Here is a 21,802-nt window from a genome sequence, read left to right on the forward strand (position 1 = left end):
CCTACCCCTTGTGGGGTCCATCCACTGGACGTCATCATCATTATGGCCTATTTACATTTGATATTTGCGTATCTTATTATCTGGAATCGACTAAACTTCTGTAATGTTGGCTACTCCGTAGGCTTAAGAAATTGCACGGAAAGCGAATTTCCGGTCATTTCAGAAACTAACTAAGCACTACTAGTGTAGAAAAGTAACTAAAAAGTAACTAACTAGTAACTAAAAGAAAATAGTTAAAATAAGAAATTATTTAAAATTCGTTGAGTAATAAAATAAATATTCCTATAACATAGAAAAATATACAATGTATGCAAATGCGTATTAGGCATATTTTACTATTTTACCTTTGTTAACATCATCGAATATCATACTTTCTTTTTATTACATTAATATAACTATCGTATTTTTTATGATATTTCGTCAAAATTCCAGCGAAATTTCTACATTTCTCTAATGTGAAATATAAAAAATTTTAAAAATCAAGCGAATATCAGAGACATCTAAGAATAATGATGAAAATTCCATTATATAATCAGATGTATTCTCTAATGGGTTGTTGTGAATAAGAATATCGGATAAACTTGAACACGAGTTTAAATTTTATTTAAGCAAATCCATAATTTTTATGTGCATTGCTAATTCTTTGAAATATTTATATCAAATACTACAAAATAAAATTAATTAGAATCGGGAATTGATTAAAAGCGATGCATTATTTTTTATTATTGCTATCTTTTTTTTTTTTTCTAGATTCTTTGAAGTCTCTCTAGTGTGTCTAGGAATAGAAAAGAAATTGAATTCTTTGAATTCTTTTATTCGCGCCTCACTAACTTCGGAGTCAAATCAAATGAGTGTACTTTAGGCACTGCAGAGTCTATTCGTTGGAATTCCATGCCGCCGCGATTGTTAACACGATTACCGGCATCAAATCTTATGAATGATAAAGCATATTGTTAAGACAGGTAATATATTCATATTCGTCCAAAAAGCATTCTTTCTTATACATATATATTCGCTCTTTTCCCTCGATCTTATTGTGTACAAGGCGCAAACTATTGCGAACCAACCATTTCAAGAATTGCCGCGAGATGGAAGGGAAAGAGGGGAGGTCCCTTGATAGGAGGTGAAGCGGGAATCCGATTCGTGATTGGCGGAAAGCGTAAAGGGGGCGGGCCGAGCAAGTTATGATTGGCGTGTAAACTAACCAATTCAGATGTCGCGGTTCCGCCTCTTTTTCACCCGTAAGGAATAGGGCGGATGGGGAACCGCATTCGAAATACAACTGACGTGTGGCTATCTGTCGGTGGCCCGGTTGGACTGGCGATGCTGTCCGAAGGGATCCTACCGCCCGAAAATGATCAAGTTACCGTCAGCATCATGAAGGTAAGATTTTGAAAATTATGCTTTTTTTCTGACTAATTTAAAAAATAATAATTTTGATTATAGATCTATCAATGTGTCCCTTTTAATGTTCATACAAGTTGCATTTCATAAAAAGTTCGAGCAAAATTATGCAATATCAAAAAATGTAGGTTCAGCAAAAAATAATTTATTATTTTTCAAAGTATCTTTTGTCAGATGATATGCAATGTGGTCCCATCATTCAATACACTTTTCAAAACAAGTAGATTAGTAGAAGGTATTAGAAGGGTTTTTCTGGAAGTTGTCTCGGAGTGTACCAGCTGAAATAACATAACTCTATCACGGAACCCTCCTTGAATGTCGAGAACAGCACGAAATCGTATGGTGTAATATCCGGACTGTAAGAAGGTTGTGGCATGATTTTAATATTGCATTTGCATATTATGTTTCAGCTTTGAAAAGTTTGTGGCAGCACACATATTGAGAAAGCGTTATGAACTGGTGGAAATTTTAGTTGCGCAGGGTTCACTGAGGCAGCTTCGAGAAAGAGCCTTATCTAGCTCTTGCCAAGAAAAAGACTCCTCTCTCTAATTCAAAAAAATAAAAGAACTGTACGGTGTTCCATAAGAACTTAGAGTAAAATAATAAAAAATCGAGAAATTTAACTACAGCAAAAATGTATTATTTTCCAAATTATCTTCTTTCAGATGATATGCAATGATCCCATCGTTCAATCCACTTTTCGACGCAAGTAGAGAAGGCTTTTTCTGGAAGCTGCCTCAGTGGACCCCTTTACAGCTGAAATTTACACCAATTCACAACGCTTTCTCTTCTTTTAACAACTGAAACATAATATGTAAATGCAATATTAAAATCATGCCTCAACCTTCTTACAGTCCGGATCTTTGCGATTTCTGAGTGTTCTCGATGTTGAAGGAAGTTTCCGTGGGAGATTATAGTAGGTTTCACTGAGACATATTCCAGAAAAAGCTTTCTCTACTTGCTTTGAAAAATGGATTGAACGATGGGAGCATCGCATATCATCTAAGCGAAGATACTTTGAAAAAAAGTAAATCACTTTTTTCTGTACACCTACCTATATTTCTTATTTCTTTTATGATTTTATAGTTTTAAAGTTCTTATGGGACGCACCTTGTAGATTTTTTCTCCATTAATACGAAACGATAAATATTTGTTAAATCGCGAAATAATTATATATCTCTCTATCTATCATTCTACAAACATCTATATTTCCATGTGTAAAAATTCGTTTTTCAAAGCTTTCTGTCAATTATTTTTTATGAACTGCTATTTCAATATTCATCATTCATGATGTATTTTCAATTTTCTGCACGTTAATCAATTCAAATAATTTTATTTATTTCATTTGTTACAAAAAATAAAAGACGAGGAAAAAATCAGCCAAGGAATCAAGATACTGGTTGATACAATGAAAATTTATAATGAATATTAACACACACAATTACATATTATTGATCCTCAAAATAACAAAAAAATGTAAAAGAAATGCATAAATTTTGCGAGAAAGAAAAAAAGAGAAATAATTAATTCTCCATATAAGATATCCTAAAAAACTATTTTAAAAATTACGCAGAAACCGTAATGTCTGTTCGAAAATTATGAAGTGTGTAACCAAGAAAAATCATTCAAAATATAGATAGGCCAGCAGAAATTTGAATGAAATTTTAAATCTAAAAAATATTCTCTGAAAAAATATTTTTTAAGTTTTCGAAAAATTTATGAACTTGTACTAAAGGCTAATTCAAGGATTAATTTCATTTATTTGTTAATTTATTATTATTATTATTTTGCATATATTGATTGCATTTACTAAAATATATTGATTACTTCCGATTTTAGACCAACTTTTTAAATTTTTTTTTGCATTGGATATTATTCGTTCAATAATCTTCTAATTATTTTTTAATGCAAATTGTTGAATCCAGCTGTCTAGCTAGCTATGACTAGAAAAATTGGTATAATTTCATATAACATTTCATCGTTACGGTTTTCTAATTTCTCGTATGTTATATAACATACCCTACTAATTTTTTAAAAACACGAAAATCCCCCTTTGATAAAAATTTCTATTCTAATACAAAAATCGAGAATTTTTTTTTTATTATTATAGGCTAAATCATCTGCTTAAATTTTACCAGAAACTTTTTCATACAATAAACACTTTGTCATATATGAAATTGTATGAGTGATTTAAAAAATTTGTATTTACATATCTATTTCTTTCTCAACTAGAAATACCCAAGTTTAAATTATTTGAATGAAATGGAACATATTCCAATTCATCATTTATTAAAGTCTTCTATCATGCACTGTTTAATATGACAATATCGTAGGATTGACCTAATAGAATGATAAAGAATATAAACTTTTCAGAAATGCCCATTAAAAAAGATAAAAAAAATTATCGTAAATTATCTTATCTTAAATTAATTAATATCTAAACTAGTATTAGAAATAAGATTGCATTTTAATTAATTTTAACAGGTTATTGAAGATGATGAAGTGCCTCAAGTAATATATAATTCGGCTTGTTCACTTCTCAACTTGATAAACAACACGGCCAATAATTAGATTCATACAGGCCAGATTTATAATCATATTTGGGATTATCAGAAGGAAATTACAGAATAAGAATATTACAGGAAATGTTAAGAACAATTCGAAAGTAATTACCTCTCATTTTCTTCTGTGGAGCTATCAAATTACCAGCTTACCAAAATTTAAATGCTCATTTCTGGGTTAATTTCAGAATTTTTAGACCGAAAACACACAATTACATAAATAAATAATTTAAAAATATACATATATAAATAATAGATAATTTTATATGGCGGTATTCTTTGTTCCCACCTAACACTGCCGCCCCTAAATTTTTCCGCCCCGGGCAGTTGTCCCCCGCCCCCTCTAGTTCCGTCCTTGGGTAGACCTACTGACATAATGAAACTTTTATCATCTGATTGTCTTTCGAATAGATAACAGACGATACCAATGTTGTCTATTTGAATCACGAACTTCTCGATATATAGTGTAAAACAATTTCGTTACGAATGCGGGGCGTGTGCTTGGCTCCCAGACCGGAAGACATACTAAAGTTTGTATGGTATCATCAGATTTGTCTTTGAAATAGCTAATACACACACACACACACAGTCGATACCATTGTCTTTTATTGGCATTGCGAACATCTCGAGATGTACGGGAAACTCTTTCGTTACGAAAGCGGGCAGTGAACCTGGTGCCCAGACCAGAAGAGGTATTAAAACCATAGTAGCATCATTGGATTTTCCTGAAAAATGCCTATCAGATGACACCATTAGCTTTTATTTGCATTGCATATGCTTCTATATAAGCCTCCCGAGATATGACACAAAACCTGGTGCCTAAACCGGAAGAGGTATTAGAACCAACGTGGTAGCTTTGGATTTGTCGTAAAGAGATCTACCTGTAGACTCTAAAAAATATATTCTGAATATTTCGTGAGATATACGGGCATTTAAATAATTTCGTTACGCACCTTTTTGCGAATGCACCCAGTATCGTCAGATGATTTAAAAGACGTATTCACGTCAAAAAGAAAATCAAGAAATTAAAAAGACAAGAAAGGTTGTTGGGTCGGCTAAAAGCCGTGAGGTTAGTTCGCCAATCTCTGGTTCGACGGGTTTGGGTTCGCTTCCCAGATCTCACATGAAAGCTTTTAAGCACCCTTCCGGATTCATAGGTTCCGGTCGAATCCATCCTCGTATAGGTCTATACATAAAATTACCATCGTGTGAAGAAAGTCAAACGAATTATTCTTGACTTACCAACTTGCACGGACTTACCACTTAAACCTAGAACGGGTAAAACGAATAACTAAAACATGTAATAACCCATTCCTGATAACCGAAACGATCAGGTTTCTCGTTTTAATGCCATGTATATAGATGTATTTTATTGGTCTTTAATAGCCACGCATGACACTTTGCTGGGGAAAAGGCAATTCTAGATATATAAGCCTGTACTTAAATGAGAAAAAAAAATCGAGTTACTCCGAAGCGAACAAAAATTATAGAACATGCCATGAAATTTGTGGTGCCCTGCCCTCATGTAAAAAAAAAAAACTATCTCAACTTTAAAGCTTTTTAATCTTAAGTTATCATCTTTCGTTTTTCTTTTTAAGTCACTTTAAAGATTAACACTTTCTAAAGACTGCGCAAAACCTGTATAATATGGAAATATTCTTTACTGTTTTTTATATAGGATATAAGAAAAAGAGACGCATATCAAAGTTACTAATGTAACAGGATAATGATTAATAAATTTTTTTAAGGATAAATTCAGGTTATAAGGATATAAATAAGCGAGGCGGACCAAGATTTTTCTTACCTTGACGCAGAAATGGTCATATATTCTTAAAAAGCTGTCGTCTCATCATCGCTTTAGGGGGCAACGCGTTTCTTTTTTCTTCGCTGACATCTTATTAACCATGGAGGTAGGTTTTCAGAACAGCACGGGAATTTTTAACTAATTGTTTTGACTGCTGAGATTCTTTTTTTCTTTTTTTTTCCTTTCTTGACGTTGGGCCTACTCATTGGAACAGGTGTGTGTATGTTAGGCGTGCTTTACACGAAACTGGATAAAAATTATTAGCTTAATCTCTGTAGCATGGTTTGATGGGTCATTATATTTTGTGAAATATTGCGCGTTCTATCGGTTTTTGTTTTTAATTTTCGAATATTCTTAAGGCGGTGCACGCAAAAATATCTTATGAAATAATTATCATACGAAATGTCTCATACTTGCTCTTGAAGACAAATCTTCGTATTTGAAACCACTTAAGGGATAGATACGGGAATAAATGCAGGACGGTCCCTGAAAAATATTCGCGATTGCCGCTAGCAGCTGGAGTAGATCTACCTTTTCTGGTTTCCAAATGTTCACTATTGCTGCTAGTAGATGCATAGTAGATCTACCTCTTCTTGTTTTAAAAACGTTCACGATTGCTACTAGCAGTTGTAGTAGGACTGTTTTTTCTGCTTTCCAAATATTCACGATTGCCTCTAGCAGCTGCACAGTTGGTCTACCTTTTCTGATTTATACAGGTGCCATTCTCCTTTAGGTGAAGTCGCACAGACTGATATTCAGACTGTGTGATAGCCACATCGAACTGTCCCAAAAGCGCAGTGGAAATCAACTGAACACCACACTTGTCACAAAATGCTAGTGCAGGAAATTAATTATCGCGCGTGCTGTATTAGAGATATTACATTGCTGTATTAGAGATATTTTCCAAACGCTGCCAAAATATCCGGACTGAAAGATATCTCGATGATACGAACATTGTGCACGTTGGTTTACGATTCTGCAAATCCACTCCATTACGGATTGGTTAAAACTTGAATTTCAGGTTTTTTAACCAATCCGAAATGGTGCGGGTTCACAGATTCGGAAACCAGCGTGCACCAAGTTCGCACCCTAAATCAAGATAAATTCGGTTTCCTTTGCTGCATCGCTCCTGTATGAGAGGTCAGAAGGTTTTCTCGATTTCTTGCACAGTATTTTCGGCTATGCAGTAATTCCCAATTAATTTCCAGAGCATTTTCAGGGTGGTGAAAGTGGACATCAAACAGTCCGGATATTAATTTCTGTGGCTTCTTCTTCTGAGATATCTAAAAGAGAAATTTTACGAGTAGAAATCAGAAAAGCAACTACAAGTGACCATCGTGATTCTTTTCCGTGGATTAGTAGAGGACTAGTGCCGTAAAATGGTTGAAACATGAAGGTTCGTCTCAAAAAAGTTTTACACCAAGGAGACGACATATTACATTCTTCACGTCAGCTATTCGCATACACTTCAATAGTTATTTTAATACCAACGTGTATGCGATAGTTTCTATAATGAGTATTTTACAAGCTATTTTATGACATTTTCTGCACCCACTGTGAGAACTATAGCCATCACAATCCATTCCTTATTTTTACTAATTGATATACCGATTATACGACAATACCGGTAAGACAAGTAGCAAATATTGGAGACGGAAGATTATGTATATGTGTGGAGAGGAAGAGAGCCTTTTTGTAAAAATAAGTCTTGTTGTGACAGTATAAGGTTCCCTTCACTTTGGTACTTTTATAACTCTCAAAAAAGAAGATTCCATGACAGGCCAAGACACTTGAACTCCTCATAAGAACCAGGTTCGAAACTAAAAAACAAAAAAAAATGATGAAAGAGGTACACCCACTCAACTAGGGTGACATACAACAGAGCTGTCAAGGATATGACTCCTTAATAATGTAACTGACTTTTGCAACAGCTTCCGTTCTTTTCCGCATTGGCTTAAAAAGGACTGTCTGGTGTTTCCGGTAAGAAAAGAAATTAACCTAAAAAGATCTTCATTTCCAGACCCATCTCCGAACGAAAAAACATAAATTTCTAACAGAAAAAAATGTCATTGAGAAAATTGTAATCAAAAAATTAAATGCGTCATAAATTATATTTGTTATTCCTATTCACATAGGTACGAGAAATAAATTTCAATCAAGTTCATTCAAAAATCATTAAAGGTAGTACAATAGTGATTTTATGAATTTCTTGAATTCACGTTATATGTATTTTAATAAATTACTTTAGAGAGACCAGTTTTATCTATTTTGGTTTAAAATAAGAATATTTTAATCACCGCGTTGAATAACAGAAATTCCATTCCATTCCAAAACTGAACGTAACCGAAATAGTTTTATTCGTTTTGTGTATTGTTCGAGAGAGAGAATTTTGAACAACTTGAATTTTCTAAGATCTTGGAATGGAATTCGTAAATTCCATGTAAAATTATGAAGCATCCTTACAATCCGAAACGCTGCTCCGAGGGAAAAGGAGGACACGATTGAAAATCTAATAACACCGAAGAACCTTCCCATTCGTTTGCACTACAACAAATAAACGGTGCGACACGGAAACCAAATTCAATTTAAACTTCGCTGATTGGAGAGAAAACATAAGAATTTATATGGAATTTCTAAGACTTTCGATTCTTGGAATAGGGAAGAGAAAAATCATTAGATTAAAATATTTTTCAACTTTACCTCATTCTTACCAGTATATAGTACACAAATTTAATTACGGCAATGTAAAAGACATCGATAGCGTGAACTCGAATCTCACGTAACTTGTTACACGGATAGATTCATCCTTTTTATTTGTCGCTTCCAGGCTACTTTGAATCTTCTTAGATCCATTTCCGATAGCAATAATTTTTAGTGGAATGCTAATTATACTGTGATCTGAGACTAAGTCACCAAGTTCAAACAGCAGTCACGAATAACCATGCGAAATAGAAAACATTGTCTCAGCTGTAATCTAGTTGATCATCACTCGGGTACTTGGACTTTGACAACAGTGACAGCCGCTTGATGATATAGCATCAGATTAGATGTCGTTGCCCTACTGGACCCCTCCCCACCCCTATTGAGTTCAAGAAGACCGGTGCTCGAAGCTGGTTTGGAATAACTAGAAGTATAAAATTATAATCCAAATTCATATGGCTAACTAATGGATTGTTAATTATGCATTGATAATATTGGACTGAGAGACTGATTCTGTGATTGAGAATTTCAAATGTGCATCATTGGATCATTCATCGAACTCCTTTAGGGTCTCTTACTTATAAGAAAATTTTGACTTGTCCGGAGTTTTCTCCTAGTTCACCTCTATTAAGAGGCTACCTCTCCGAAGAGACAATTTTTTTTAGAAATGTAGGGTGGCCGTCTCACAGAAGTTTCACCGTATAATCGATTCAATAGGTAGAAAAACTTTCTACAATATATTAAGCCATTTTCTGTGGATATACAATAAAACCTCTCCTTAGGACCGCTTTTTTCTAGCTCGGAATTTTTCTCTTCCGACCTAATATTAAGTTTCACTCCATAAAAGAGCCACGTGTGTCCAGCTTTTTTCTTTAAGGGCCATTTTTTGGTGAAAGGAGATGATTCTATTTTGTCTTTGACTTGACTTCATACTAATCCGAGAGACGCAGGAGGAGTAAGTCTATGCTAAATGGCCAGGGTTTGATAAATCGGAAAATAGTAAGGCACCAGCCAAATTTCTTAGGAGCCAAGCACGGTTCTTGCTCAAAAAAAAGGCGGTCCTATCTAATTTTTTCTCTTTTTCCGGAACTTGATAGATCCTTTAGACTCCAATTTGCACTCACATATAGAAAATTTTAGGCGCAATACCAATTTTTTAGTCGTTATGGTGGCCTGGTGCCTAGGATTTATCAATGCCCTGTAAATGGCTGTTATTTAATTATACAAATACAAAAATATTTGTATAGCATATATATAGGAGTTGCCCTATTGCTTTGCATCTGTGAAATTCAGTTGTTTCATGGCAAGTAAGGGCTATTGGAAATCTATCGATGTAATCGAACATATGAATTTTTATTAAGGCTAGGAATAGATTAAAATTTTTAACTGGTTAATCAAAAAATTTTAATCGATTAATCAGTCGAATAATCGAATTTTAATCGAATATTTTTTGTGACCATATAACATTAATAGATGCTATAAAAAATATTTTATTCGTTTCACTTACCTATTCTGTAGATGTAAACAAATATAGGAATAGGTTAAGAAATTAAGGCTGCCCGCTTCAAGCAATTTAATACGCTGAAAATAATTGTGCCAAAACCTGTAATTTCTTCACTTGGATCTTGTTTTTTTTTTAAATCGGTTATTTTTGGTTATTTTTCACTGATTTCGAAACTGCTTTCGATTACGCTGTGTGTTGCTTGTTGTCCTAGAAACTCCTCTCGAATGGTACTTGTGAGGAGATGAGCTGATGCTTCCAAGAATACGAAAAACTACTGTTCATAGTGGAGACAAAAAATTTTGTTCGTCTTCTAAATCGTGTCGATTAAGTCAACTAAAAATTTTAACTGCGATTAACATTTGATCGATTAACGATTAATCGGACCAGCCCTAATTTTATATTATATGGATCAGCCGTACGAATATATGAATTTTTAAGAATATATGAAATTTTTCTTTTGTTAAAAGCTCATTAGATTCAGATTTGTCATTTTATGTCAAAAACCTTTCCTTGATCACATTTTCAATAGTCTATAGACATCAGGTACTGTATGGACAGATGGACAGATCAAAATGCTGAACTTATATTCATTTTAAAGACCAACGTGATTCTTTTCAATGTGCCTCTATCATAGGACCACCTCTCGGGAAGGCCGGTTTTCCGTAGAAACCAAGAGTAGCCCTTTTAGTGAAGTCGACTATATTTTATTTTAAAATCCCAAGGCCTTTGTTGAAACATACAGCTGAAATCCACCGAATGAATATGCATCGGCGCTTTCTGTGCAAAAATCCTTATTCTATCAGCAGTTGCAAAAGTCTTCCGAATTCGCCACAGTGAAGAACAACAAAACTTTTCCACTCAAACTTTTGAATAACTATTAGATTTTCTTCTCGGATCTTTCTTCGCAATCAAAAGTTCTTCGCTTACATTCTTGAGATTTGCTTCGTTTCTTAGTCGTAGTAGTGATGGCAAAGACTAAACACAATCAGCAAATAAGTCTTTGGAATAATAATAATAAAATAAAGGGTTACTTCGTAGAGAGATATTTCAACGGTTTTAAAGAACTTTTCATACTAGCTCAGAAAACTTGGGCTTCGATCTTTTTTTTAAGCTTGAAAAATTCACGTAAGAGTTTTTTTCATACAACAAAGCTAACCGAGCTATACAGCATGTACAGTAGTACTGCTGTAAGTCAGTCTCTCTCGGCTTCTTTTCTTTCTACCTACCTAAGAATTCTAAACGAACATCTTTCTCTCTCCGGTAGCAAACAAAGAAAAATCGAATATTCCTTTTGCGTATGCAGTTAGCGTTAGGTGACAAGCGAGCCCTTGCCTTCATTCGAGCAAAGTCAGAACAATAGAAACGGGAAGCTTTCAATGTCCAAAAAAGCTTTGGGGGAATCAGTGAGTCCGCGAGATTTTGCGATCGGGGAGAGACAGCAGCTAACGTAATTTTCAGCCTATCCCCACCATGTCTCCTGCTCTGTATTCCTCCACCAAACTTACCAGTTTCAGCGTGTCGTTCGTTCCTTCGTTGTATGTCGTGTCGTCGTCTCTGTCTCATTGCTGGCTGCTACTGCTCCCTTCCACAAGCATGGATGGAAAAGAGAGAGTAGAGACGTGCCTAGCATTTTGGACACGGCTACAGAAGAGATACATCACATAAGGTGAATCTTGCACCCAATGCCTCAGGCAAGAAACATACAGAGACTGAGAGAGAGAGAACTGCTGCTTGTGCGCTGTCTCTATACACACCAACAGCAGCAAGCTACAGTAGATATCACGAAGCCTGAGTAGCTGTCCCTTCCAGCTATATGTCAGATATATATATATATAAAAAATTTCAAATATTTTATGGAACCCCATGATAAAAAGAACATCCGACGTATTTAACCTATTTTTGATCATTGGGAATACGGTATATTAAGTTTACGGGTGATTTTCTTTTTTATGATTCGATGTAAGTATTCGAATGTTTTGTATAGATGTTTTATACAGTAGAACTGGGTTAATTCGAATTTTGGATAATTCGAACTTTTACAAACTCCTCTTGAGTTTTCTAACTAATTTAATGTTGAAATTTCTTTTTTAATTGAAACTATCGAATTATTTGGATAATTCAAAAATGGGGCGGGGGGGGGGGGAAACATGATATTTGAGTGAGCAAATTTAGCTTGGAAAAATTCTACAAGAAAACAGACTTTGATTTTCTCGATCAAGTTGTTAAACAACAAATTTTTAAAGACTAATAATAAAAGTTTGAAAATTCTATTTTTCCTCTACTCTTTTTTTGATAATTTAATGCTCATTTTAACAGCTGGAGTGCATCGAGACTGTGTATCATTTAATATCGATTATGCTTTCCAACCTATAAATCAAGGTGTAACATTCAAAATCTGAATCTTTTTGTCGTCATTAAGAGCATGGAAAGTATCGGAAAGTTCAGATTGCAACACGTTAATGAAAGTATGTTTCCTTGATAACATAAGAATGATGAGCGAAATTTGGAAAGAGTTTCATAACGGATAGTCATGGAATGTTTCCATAAATCAGACTTTGAACATGGTCAAGAAATTCTGCAGTCATGCTGATTTCAGAACAGTGGAATAATGTAGCAACTAAGATCAATTTTATTATAATTATAAATTATTAAAATTTGGGAAACCGTTTCGTAAATGATAAAGTTTTAATAGTTGTTAATTATTATCCCATGTGAATGTTGATGATTAAGTTGCAACTTGTAGTCATTTTACCGACCTAGGATAGATTAATTGGATAATTCAAACTTTTTCCAGTGCCTTTGGACTTCGAATTAACCAAATTTGACAGATTAAAATTAAATAACTTTGTATGCCGGGGGAGTTTCTTTTGATGTGCTTCATCTGATGCTTCATCCATGCATTGGAGACAGCATTAAGCATAGTTACGCGCTTCTTATACGCACTGGTCTCGAACTCTACGGACAAAATAAGAGACTATAGTACTTAACAAGGCAATGGCTATGTCTATAGTAACAGAGGAAAGAAAACAACTGAACTATTTTTTGACACCCTTTCCCCTGAGTAATTATTTTCACTGATCCGCATTCATTAGAAATTGCATAGAAGAAATAATTAACCCCCCCCCCCATAAATTTCCACGTTTTTTTGTAACATTAGCTCTTTGACAATCACCTGCAAATCACTCGCTATATCGAGATTGTCGTTATAAGCCACATTCGTTATAACGGACATTTACAGTGGCCCACAACGCAGTTCCAGATCACTGTGTCCCGCGGCACATTTTCAGATCACTTAGAAGACTCGCGGCATATTTACAGATCACTTGGGTGATATGCGGCAGTTCCAGAGCACTTGAGTGACCCGCGACCTATTGAAAGATCACCGCGGCACAGTTTCTTCAGAGCACTTAAGCGATTCGTGGCACATTTAAAGATCATTTAGTGACCCCGCGGCATATTTACAAATTAAATTATGAATCACAAATTGAATGAAATTGAGAGTTAGGAATGTCACACAAGGTTCCTCTAAATGTTCATTTTGTAATACCGAGTTCTTTTCTAATTTGGCCCTACGCAAAAGGTCAGGATATTCAGTCAGTTAAATCTTATCAATGGAAAATTTAGAAACCGAATCTGTACAGACATAGTGAATGCTGTTTAGGAGATTGTGCTGATCTATACAAGAAAAATACGTGTTGCCATAATTTTGAATTTTCTATTTCGATCCCCTGAAAAAAATTGGAACAACTGAAGCATGTATACAAGAAGCAAGTATCTCACGAAACTTCAGTGGCTCCGTAAATTTCAGATGAAGTCACTGGGTGCTGTGAAGGCAACTTGGTAAACATTTATCTTCATGTGATTTGACCAGTTTTTTATAATTACTTCAGTTACAGATACAAATGCCACAACAGACAAAATGCCCAATGGGATGGCTGAAAAAAAGATGGCCATAAAAATTTTGGATGTCGGATAAGAGGGGATGTCTCCCATAACCTGGAGTTAACAACTCCAGGTTATGGTGTCGCAGGGAATTTTTCTCTAACAGGGTTGTGTATAAATGGAATAGTTTACCTACAGGGGTCGTGAATTCTACCACAACTGATAGGATTAGAAAGAAATACGATGTTTATAATGGAAGGAATCGAAAAGCTATCCGTGCTTAGATAAGACAACCATAATTTTTTTTATGGGTAATGTATATTTTATTTTATCATAATTTTTAGTTTTCTACAGTAAAACAATCTCGATAACGAACACACACATGGGACCAAAACTTTTGTCCGCTAACGGGGGAGTGTCCGTGTTTGGGGAGGTACGACATACAGTAATAGCATCGTTTATACCACTTCATCTTTATGCGACGTTTATCTTCGGTCGCAATTGGTTGTGTTCCTGTGTATAAAAGTGACACAACAGTGGTTATTAATAGTCAGCAACCGTCTCGATAAAGAAACTTTGATTAAATTTCACTACATTTATATCACTTTTACCGGCGATTATGCATAATTCCCCAATAAAGTTGGGAAGTCTGATAAATATAGAAAAATGAATAACTTCTCTTCATTAAACCAATTAATTATTTTTACCCATACATGATAAAGATATTTTGCAATAAAATAAAATTAAATTAAAATAAGTGTGAAGAAGAAATAAACGTTTTCATTACATTATCAGTTATGTTGGCTTTCTCTTCACGCATATCAACATGTGCAAACTAAGCCAACATTACCATTCGGAATAAGCATCCTGGGCCATAGTTATGTTCAGCCAATCAAGTAATTAATTCACGGATTATCATATTTACCAGTATGAACTTGGAATTATACATAATCACCGTTTAATATGACAAATTCTCGATTTATGAACAAAAATTCACAAATTAGAATTTGAAAAAAAAATTAGAGTTTGCCTGATTTGTCCGCTATTGAGAGTGTCCGCTAACGGGGAGTGAAATACATTAAAGCCCTATTCCACGGGACCGGGGATTAAAAAAGCGTCCTTTAACGGGGAGTGCCCGTTAAGGGAAGTTTTATTTTAGTGTTTACTAGTTTTTTCGTGGGATACTTACTTGCTATTATTTTGGGTTTCTGTGTGTTTTTGTTATATTTGACATCCATATTTTTTATGGACATTTTTTTTCGGCCACCTCGTTGGGCGTTTTGCCTGTTGTGGCCTTCGTAATTGTGTTTTCATTTGTATTTGCATATGTATATTAGCTGAGAAATACCATTTTCAAGAAGTTTTGTGTCAATACATTGAAAAATTATTTTTGGTGTTTGAAGTGATGTACTGTGCACACGTGGAAGTTACTTGAGAAATATAAATATTCAATACCTATTGTCCTGTTTAGGAGAATAGCAAGACATTTGGCTGTTTTGTCACCCTAAATCAGTGTTTTTTCTCCTCTTTAAAAAGAACTCTCGATGTTATTTTTATGTAAATCCCTTACAATAAAATTTAAATGTTAGTATGCATTATTTCCAATAAAGCGTACAGGTTTATGTTTTATGTCAGCTTTTCTTCCTTATGGAACACATAGGAACAAAAAAAAGCTAAACACTCGAGCAATTTGTTCCTTTTTTGAAAAGACAGCTCGTATTTATGCGTCTCATGGTACTTCCGCCTTTTTTGGTGGAATAATTTTACAATATCCAATTCAACCTTAGAAAATATGCTGCTCGGTTCTTACTCAGTTTCTATAAAAATGCTGTTATTGAATCATAAAATACTGAACCCCACATTAACTGTGTTTTTTCCTACAATTTTCCTAAGGCCTGGATTACACTATAAAATTTTCACAAAAGTTCATTTATAAAACATGAAACCAATGCAACCAATAACCACATCGGTTACATTCAAGCGAATGTATCCAATTGTTTTTTTTCTTCAAGTTTTATAGAAGAACTTTTCTAAAACTTTTATAGTTAATTCCAGCCTAAGTAAAAGATTCATATTTTTAGTATTCATAAATTCCATAAATATCAGTGGATAAATTTTTCGTCCCATCCGATAAATATACGTATAGGTCACTTCAAATGTTTTTAACATAAAAATAATTTTGGCCACAAATCCACATTTTCTCATCTTTGGCATCTTTTGTAGTCTTTCAATTTAGTTTCTGGAAAGAATTTTTGAATTCCCTAACTCAGTGTTTCTCAACCGCCAGGCCGCGGCCCGGTACCTTGCCCTGACATCAGTCAAACAGGGCCGTGAATGGCTCGCTGTTTCATTTTCACTCATTTATTTCCCATTAGTCTTGTGTATTACAGAGCCATCTATTCATAGAAAAGAAATCAACACCGGGCGCCGTTGCTTCCAAAGGTTGAGAACTACTGCTCTAAGGTTGAGAACCACTGCTGAAAATGCCATTCATCTAGTCCGGAGTTTCCCAAAATTTTTTGTTCTACCGCCACCATTTTCGGAATTTTTTTGCTCGTCGCTACCTGATTTGAACCAAAACTCGTAGGATCGTATGAACAGCTATGGCTTTTATCCCTCCCCGGATCATTTTATTTCCCTTCAGGAAGTGGTACTGCTCACTTTGGGAAACACTGATCTAATCCAATATTTCTCAAACTTTTGCTGACTGCGTCTCCTTAGAATATTGTAAAAAAAAAGAGCTACTTCGGAGAAATGAATGGGTGCACATCAATACACGAACTTGCCGTGATGGCCCTGATAAAATTTGTCGAAGCACCTAAGAGCCACGACGCATACATTGAGAACTGATGATCTAACCCAGCGTTTTTTTCTCAAGCTTTCTGAACCCAAGGACCACTAAAATTTCCGAAGTAATTCGAAGGACCACTAATTATCATTACTATTTTGTGGGGCCTGTGACGTGACCGTGCTCAAGCCCTGGGGCGATTCATATCAATTCTTTTGTTTTTCATACTATACATTCCAACATATTTAACCTTCCACGGTTCACGAATGTAAATTGGTGCTGTCAGTATATTTTAATTGAAACAACACATCAACAAAGCAGGTTAATTAATTAGAGTCGGTTTTTAATTAGCTGAAATGCTTAATTAAGGGTGAAATTTACTGCCTTTATTTTACAGTTATTTATAAATAGATGAAATCAAAAATTTAACAAAAATTGTAACATTAAATTAGATAGAAAACTCAAGGGGAGTTCGTAAAAGTTCGAATCGACGAGATCGAATTAACCAATTTTCACAATGAAATATAGCCTATTGTAATTCGAAAAAAATGTATATTGTAATTCCACAAGTATTCCCGAAATATGATTTTTTTCATTTGAATCCACAAGTATATTCCGTATATGAATCACAACAATTGAATCATTTTTTAGACCACCTGTGCCATCGTCGCGGACCATATATTGAGAAACAACTAGACCATAGAGGGTTAACATGAATATAGGATAGTCGGCAGTAGCTACACCTTCCTTCACGAGTAAATAACATGCTTTTAAGACTCCCAGAAGGTGCGGTAACAATCCCTAACGTTTTATACCTATTATAGACACACACGGCAAACCTATAATAAGAATTCGCGTTTCTTACAATGATATCCGTACAAGTCTTGAAATTTTGTACGAGGCATTTTTTGAAACCACGCTCCCAAAAAAAGTGATAAAGACTTCAAGCCGGTCTAATAAAATTCTCAAATAACAACAGTAAAATATGAATCAACAGTCGATATCTCCCGTTAAGATCTTTATAGTGTCTTTTCTTATCTGGATTACAAGTAAAAGAACTTCGCCTCGTGTACTCACTTACATGAATACATGATATTCTTTTGGTTACATAATACGTTTTTTCTTCTCGTTTTCTTTCTTTTTTTTTAAAGAAGCAACTTGAGGAATGAGAAGGAAAAGAGAAAGGAAAACATTGTGTACACTTGAGAAAGAATATTGTCAGTTTTTTGGAGAGAGATTAAAAAACTACAGTGAAACCTCGTTTATACGACGTTCAACAGGCCGGTTCAAAACAACGTCGTATAAATGCGTAAGTCGCATAACTGAGATTTCCTTGGGGGAGGGGGGAAGGCTCCCTCCTCCCAACAGACGTACAAAATATCCATTGAATTTATTTGAAAATATTCGAATAAATCCAATGTGTTTGATTGCATCTTGCGTTTTCACTGTCTACAGCATATATGCTCAACCCATGACTCGCGGTCCAAATGTCACCCGCGATCTCAAATCTAATTTTGTAAAAACAAACTCGGCGACAGATCACGTGATCATTTTCAGATCACTGTGTCCCGCGGCACATTTTCAGATCACTTAGAAGACTCGCGGCATATTTACAGATTACTTGGGTGACATGCGGCAGTTCCAGAGCACTTGAGTGACCCGCGACCTATTGAAAGATCACCGCGGCACAGTTTCTTCAGAGCACTTAAGCGATTCGTGGCACATTTAAAGATCACTCAAGTTACCCACGCCACGATTTCATATCACTGAAAAATAATACGCGGCCTATTTACAGTTCACCGCGGTACAGTTTTAGAGCACTTGAGCGACCCGAGGCACATTTAAAGATCATTTAGTGACCCCGCGGCATATTTACAAATCGGCGCGGCGCAGTTCCAGAGTACTTGAGTGTCTCGCGGCACATTACCAGATCGCTTGAATGACCCGCGGCGCATTTACAAATGTTTTGAGTGATCCAGGGCGTTGTTCCAGATCACTTACTTAAGTGGCCCGCGGCACATTTCAAGTCAATGAAGTGACCATGCACTCTTTTAGAGGTCGAATACCCTTGGTCCACAAAAATCGCATGCATTTGACGGGTATAAAAGACGTTTTTTTAAAAAAGATTCGGGTCGGAGCGTCGAATAAATGAATTATTTCAACATTAAAATGTATAGAAGCCAAACGTCGTATAAATGTGAAAGTCGTATAATTGAGCGACGTATAAACGAGTCTCTGCCGTATCAGAATAAGATCGCAAAGTGGTTACGAGAAAAGATAGATGTTCTTCGTGTTTTTTGTGCGAGCTTTAAAAAGCCCGGGCTCGGGTGTTACGAACAGGAGTGTATAGTACGTGTCTCGTATTTATACGTACGTGTGGTTGGGTTTTTATGTATTTGAGGAAGGTAGACGGGGGCACGGGCAGATGCCTATCGGAGGGTCTCGGTCTTTGTGTCACCGTTTTTTCGGTGGGGGTCGCCCCTTCGGTTCGGGTTTCGAACCCGGAGTCGGGAACTAATTAATCAACCACGGTATCTCGAAGCTTGAATCTGTGACCCCCGCTGGTCTCCGTGAGGAAGACGGATGAACAGCTACAGCACGGTTGACGTCGGCGGGTGGCGCGTGCTGCGGGAGGCATTTCTTGCCAACAAAACCAACCGCGAGGACCATCGTTTTGACCCCTGCCTGCTTAGACACCCCTTTTCATAAAACGCTACATCATTCACACATGCAGTTTCTTCTTCTTTTTTCTCTCTCGGTCTATATTAATATTTTTTTTTCTCCTGCTACATATCTCATGTCATGGCCCTTGAATTTTTTCCGAGTGCAAAAGAATTTCGTTGACTGGAAAAGTATTATTATTATTATTATTATTGTATTTGGGTACTCGGTTGCGTCTAAGGATTAGAAAAAAAAAAGTCGAAAAATAATTAAGAAGAAAACAATTTAGACTTTCAAAAGAATGTAAGTTTTAATCAAATACTTGTCTGTGGACTGTAATTTGAAAACGAAAGTATACAGGCTGTCCCAAATTGTTTGCACCGCGGATATCTCTGTAACCGTTGACTTAACGAACATACTTTCAACTACAAAAAGTTTTCGAATGACGTGCAGTTACGTAAAATTTGAAAATTTATTTTAGGGTGCCCCACCCCCGTCTTATCCAGAGAACCCCCCCCCCGCCCCCCGCCCTCACCTCATCCACCCTTATCCTGAAGCAAAGGCGAATTTGTGGTATTGCCACCCTGCTCCTATTCTGGTCTAATTTTTTTATTACCCATTCTCCCTGAACTCGACAACCCCTGGGTTATTGCCCTCTTATTCTCTCTCCCCATTTTTTCTGTAAATATGTCAATAGCACCTCTTATTACTTTTATGGATAATGCCTATACTAAAATGATAATACTAAATTTTATAAATGTTGATTTTTAGACCACTGCGCTTCAGTGATCCTCCCTCTTGTGGAGGTTCTATGCAGGCCATCTCGACATTGTGGGGCCCTCCAATGTAGTTCTGAGGGGCCCCGTACTTAGCTAGAAGTAACAAATACAACAAATTTACATGCTTACTCTCGAAATTTCAGTCATAGTACCAGATGTCATTATGTAGTAAGCTCTGGAGAATCATGTATGCACATGAAGATCCCGGGGTCATGCCCCGATGGAACCCGTGCTTAAAGGGGAACCCTGGTTCTTTGGGCAATTCCACCAGATTCTGAAAATAGCCATACTTTTTCCCACCATATTTCACTTAAAAGTCTGATTTCTTTGCATCTGAACCTATTTTTTTACAGCTCTCCGAGGCCCTTTAAACCACCTTTTATGGCCTCCCTAAAGTATTCCAGGACTACAAGTTGACCACAAGACCGGTTGAGAACCACTGCTCTATAGTATTTATCAACCACGGGGCCGCGGCTAATTACTGAGACCTGACATCAGTCAAATCTATTTTCGGGAGATCGTGACACATTTTCTGGATTCAGTCTTACATGTTCGAATTCATGTTACCAGTTTCTAACTGTTCTGTGAGAGAGAAGTACAATATTACCAAAAACTTTCACAACTTTGGATGCATAACTTCCTATGCATGTCCTGCTTGAAATGATATGAAATTTCTCATAACGGGCCATATATTGAGATCTTTATTTCCCGCTTAATTTTGGTTTCAAATAAGCATCAGAGAAAGTTCTTATGGAACTTATGAAGACAAAATTTTCTAAGTCTTCAGAGAATATGTCCCTACATGCACGCACAACTGCAACAGTTCTTATGCCATCGTGTAATATGGAGGGCTTAAAATACCTTCAGAGTGTCAGACTTCACTTAGTACTAATGTATAGTAGGCTACTAAATAATGCATAACTATACTAAACTAGCATAACTGTTGATTTCCTCTCATTCATGCACTTCAACATGATTTATCATGAATATAGGACAGTTGACAGTAGATACACACAGACACAGTAGATACATTTCTGTTTTTGTTTGCAGCAGGCCTATGTTATATCCGAATTATTTTCTAGGTTAGGAGATTGTTTTAAGTATGTTATATCTACAGTGTATGATCTAAGTGGGGTATGCAATAATAGAGATGAAAATATGTGGAAGTGAATGGGCCAAAAATCGAGGATCACAAAACCGTATGTTATGTACAGGGTATGCTATAAGTGTACTCGACTATATATTGAAAGATATTTCGACCGAAAAATAAAAAAATAAAATAAAATAAGTAGCTGTTCCAAAATCTCCTCAAAAAATATTATTTTTATAGCGGGGTTCATCGTAGTAAAGTATATCGTTGTATCCAGAGGAGTTCAACATTACCCTATGGATGATTTCAAACAAAATTCGAAGAAATATCGTTGTAGAGGGATCTATCGTTCTATCGAGTATCGTTGTAGCGAGGTTTCACTGTATTAAAATTGTGGCCCTCGTTCTATCCTTTCATCTCCAGCATCTAGATTCTTCTTTTTAATAACTGCTTCTGCGTAGGCTCGACAGCGGAGGCGTTTAACAAGTGGAAGATTTGACAGTTAAGAAAAGTTCGTGTTGCCACAGGAAAGAAAAGAAATGAGTGTGATGACATTTTTATGTCTTATAGATGATGCTACCGACCTTTCAACGCCGAAAAAGAACCACTAGGATTTCATTCCTCTTCTT

At 35.7% G+C, this 21,802-nt stretch overlaps 1 protein-coding gene across 2 annotated transcripts in view; it reads left to right on the forward strand.

Moving 5' to 3' along the window:
• The first annotated feature begins 1,286 nt into the window (after nt 1–1,286).
• The window catches only part of Awh (LIM/homeobox protein arrowhead), a 91,923-nt gene continuing 71,407 nt past the window's right edge, over nt 1,287–21,802 (forward strand). For both annotated transcript variants that reach the window (XM_089232763.1, XM_089232762.1), the window contains exon 1: nt 1,287–1,383. In XM_089232763.1, coding sequence (XP_089088889.1) covers nt 1,324–1,383 — 60 coding nt within the window. In that variant the 5' untranslated portion in view covers nt 1,287–1,323. The remainder of the gene's footprint in view (nt 1,384–21,802) is intronic.

This window comes from Pholcus phalangioides, unplaced genomic scaffold (genome assembly GCF_987345545.1).
Source record: "Pholcus phalangioides strain wild (caught in Gottingen) unplaced genomic scaffold, Ppha-v1.0 ptg000007l_1, whole genome shotgun sequence".
NCBI lineage: Eukaryota > Metazoa > Arthropoda > Arachnida > Araneae > Pholcidae > Pholcus > Pholcus phalangioides.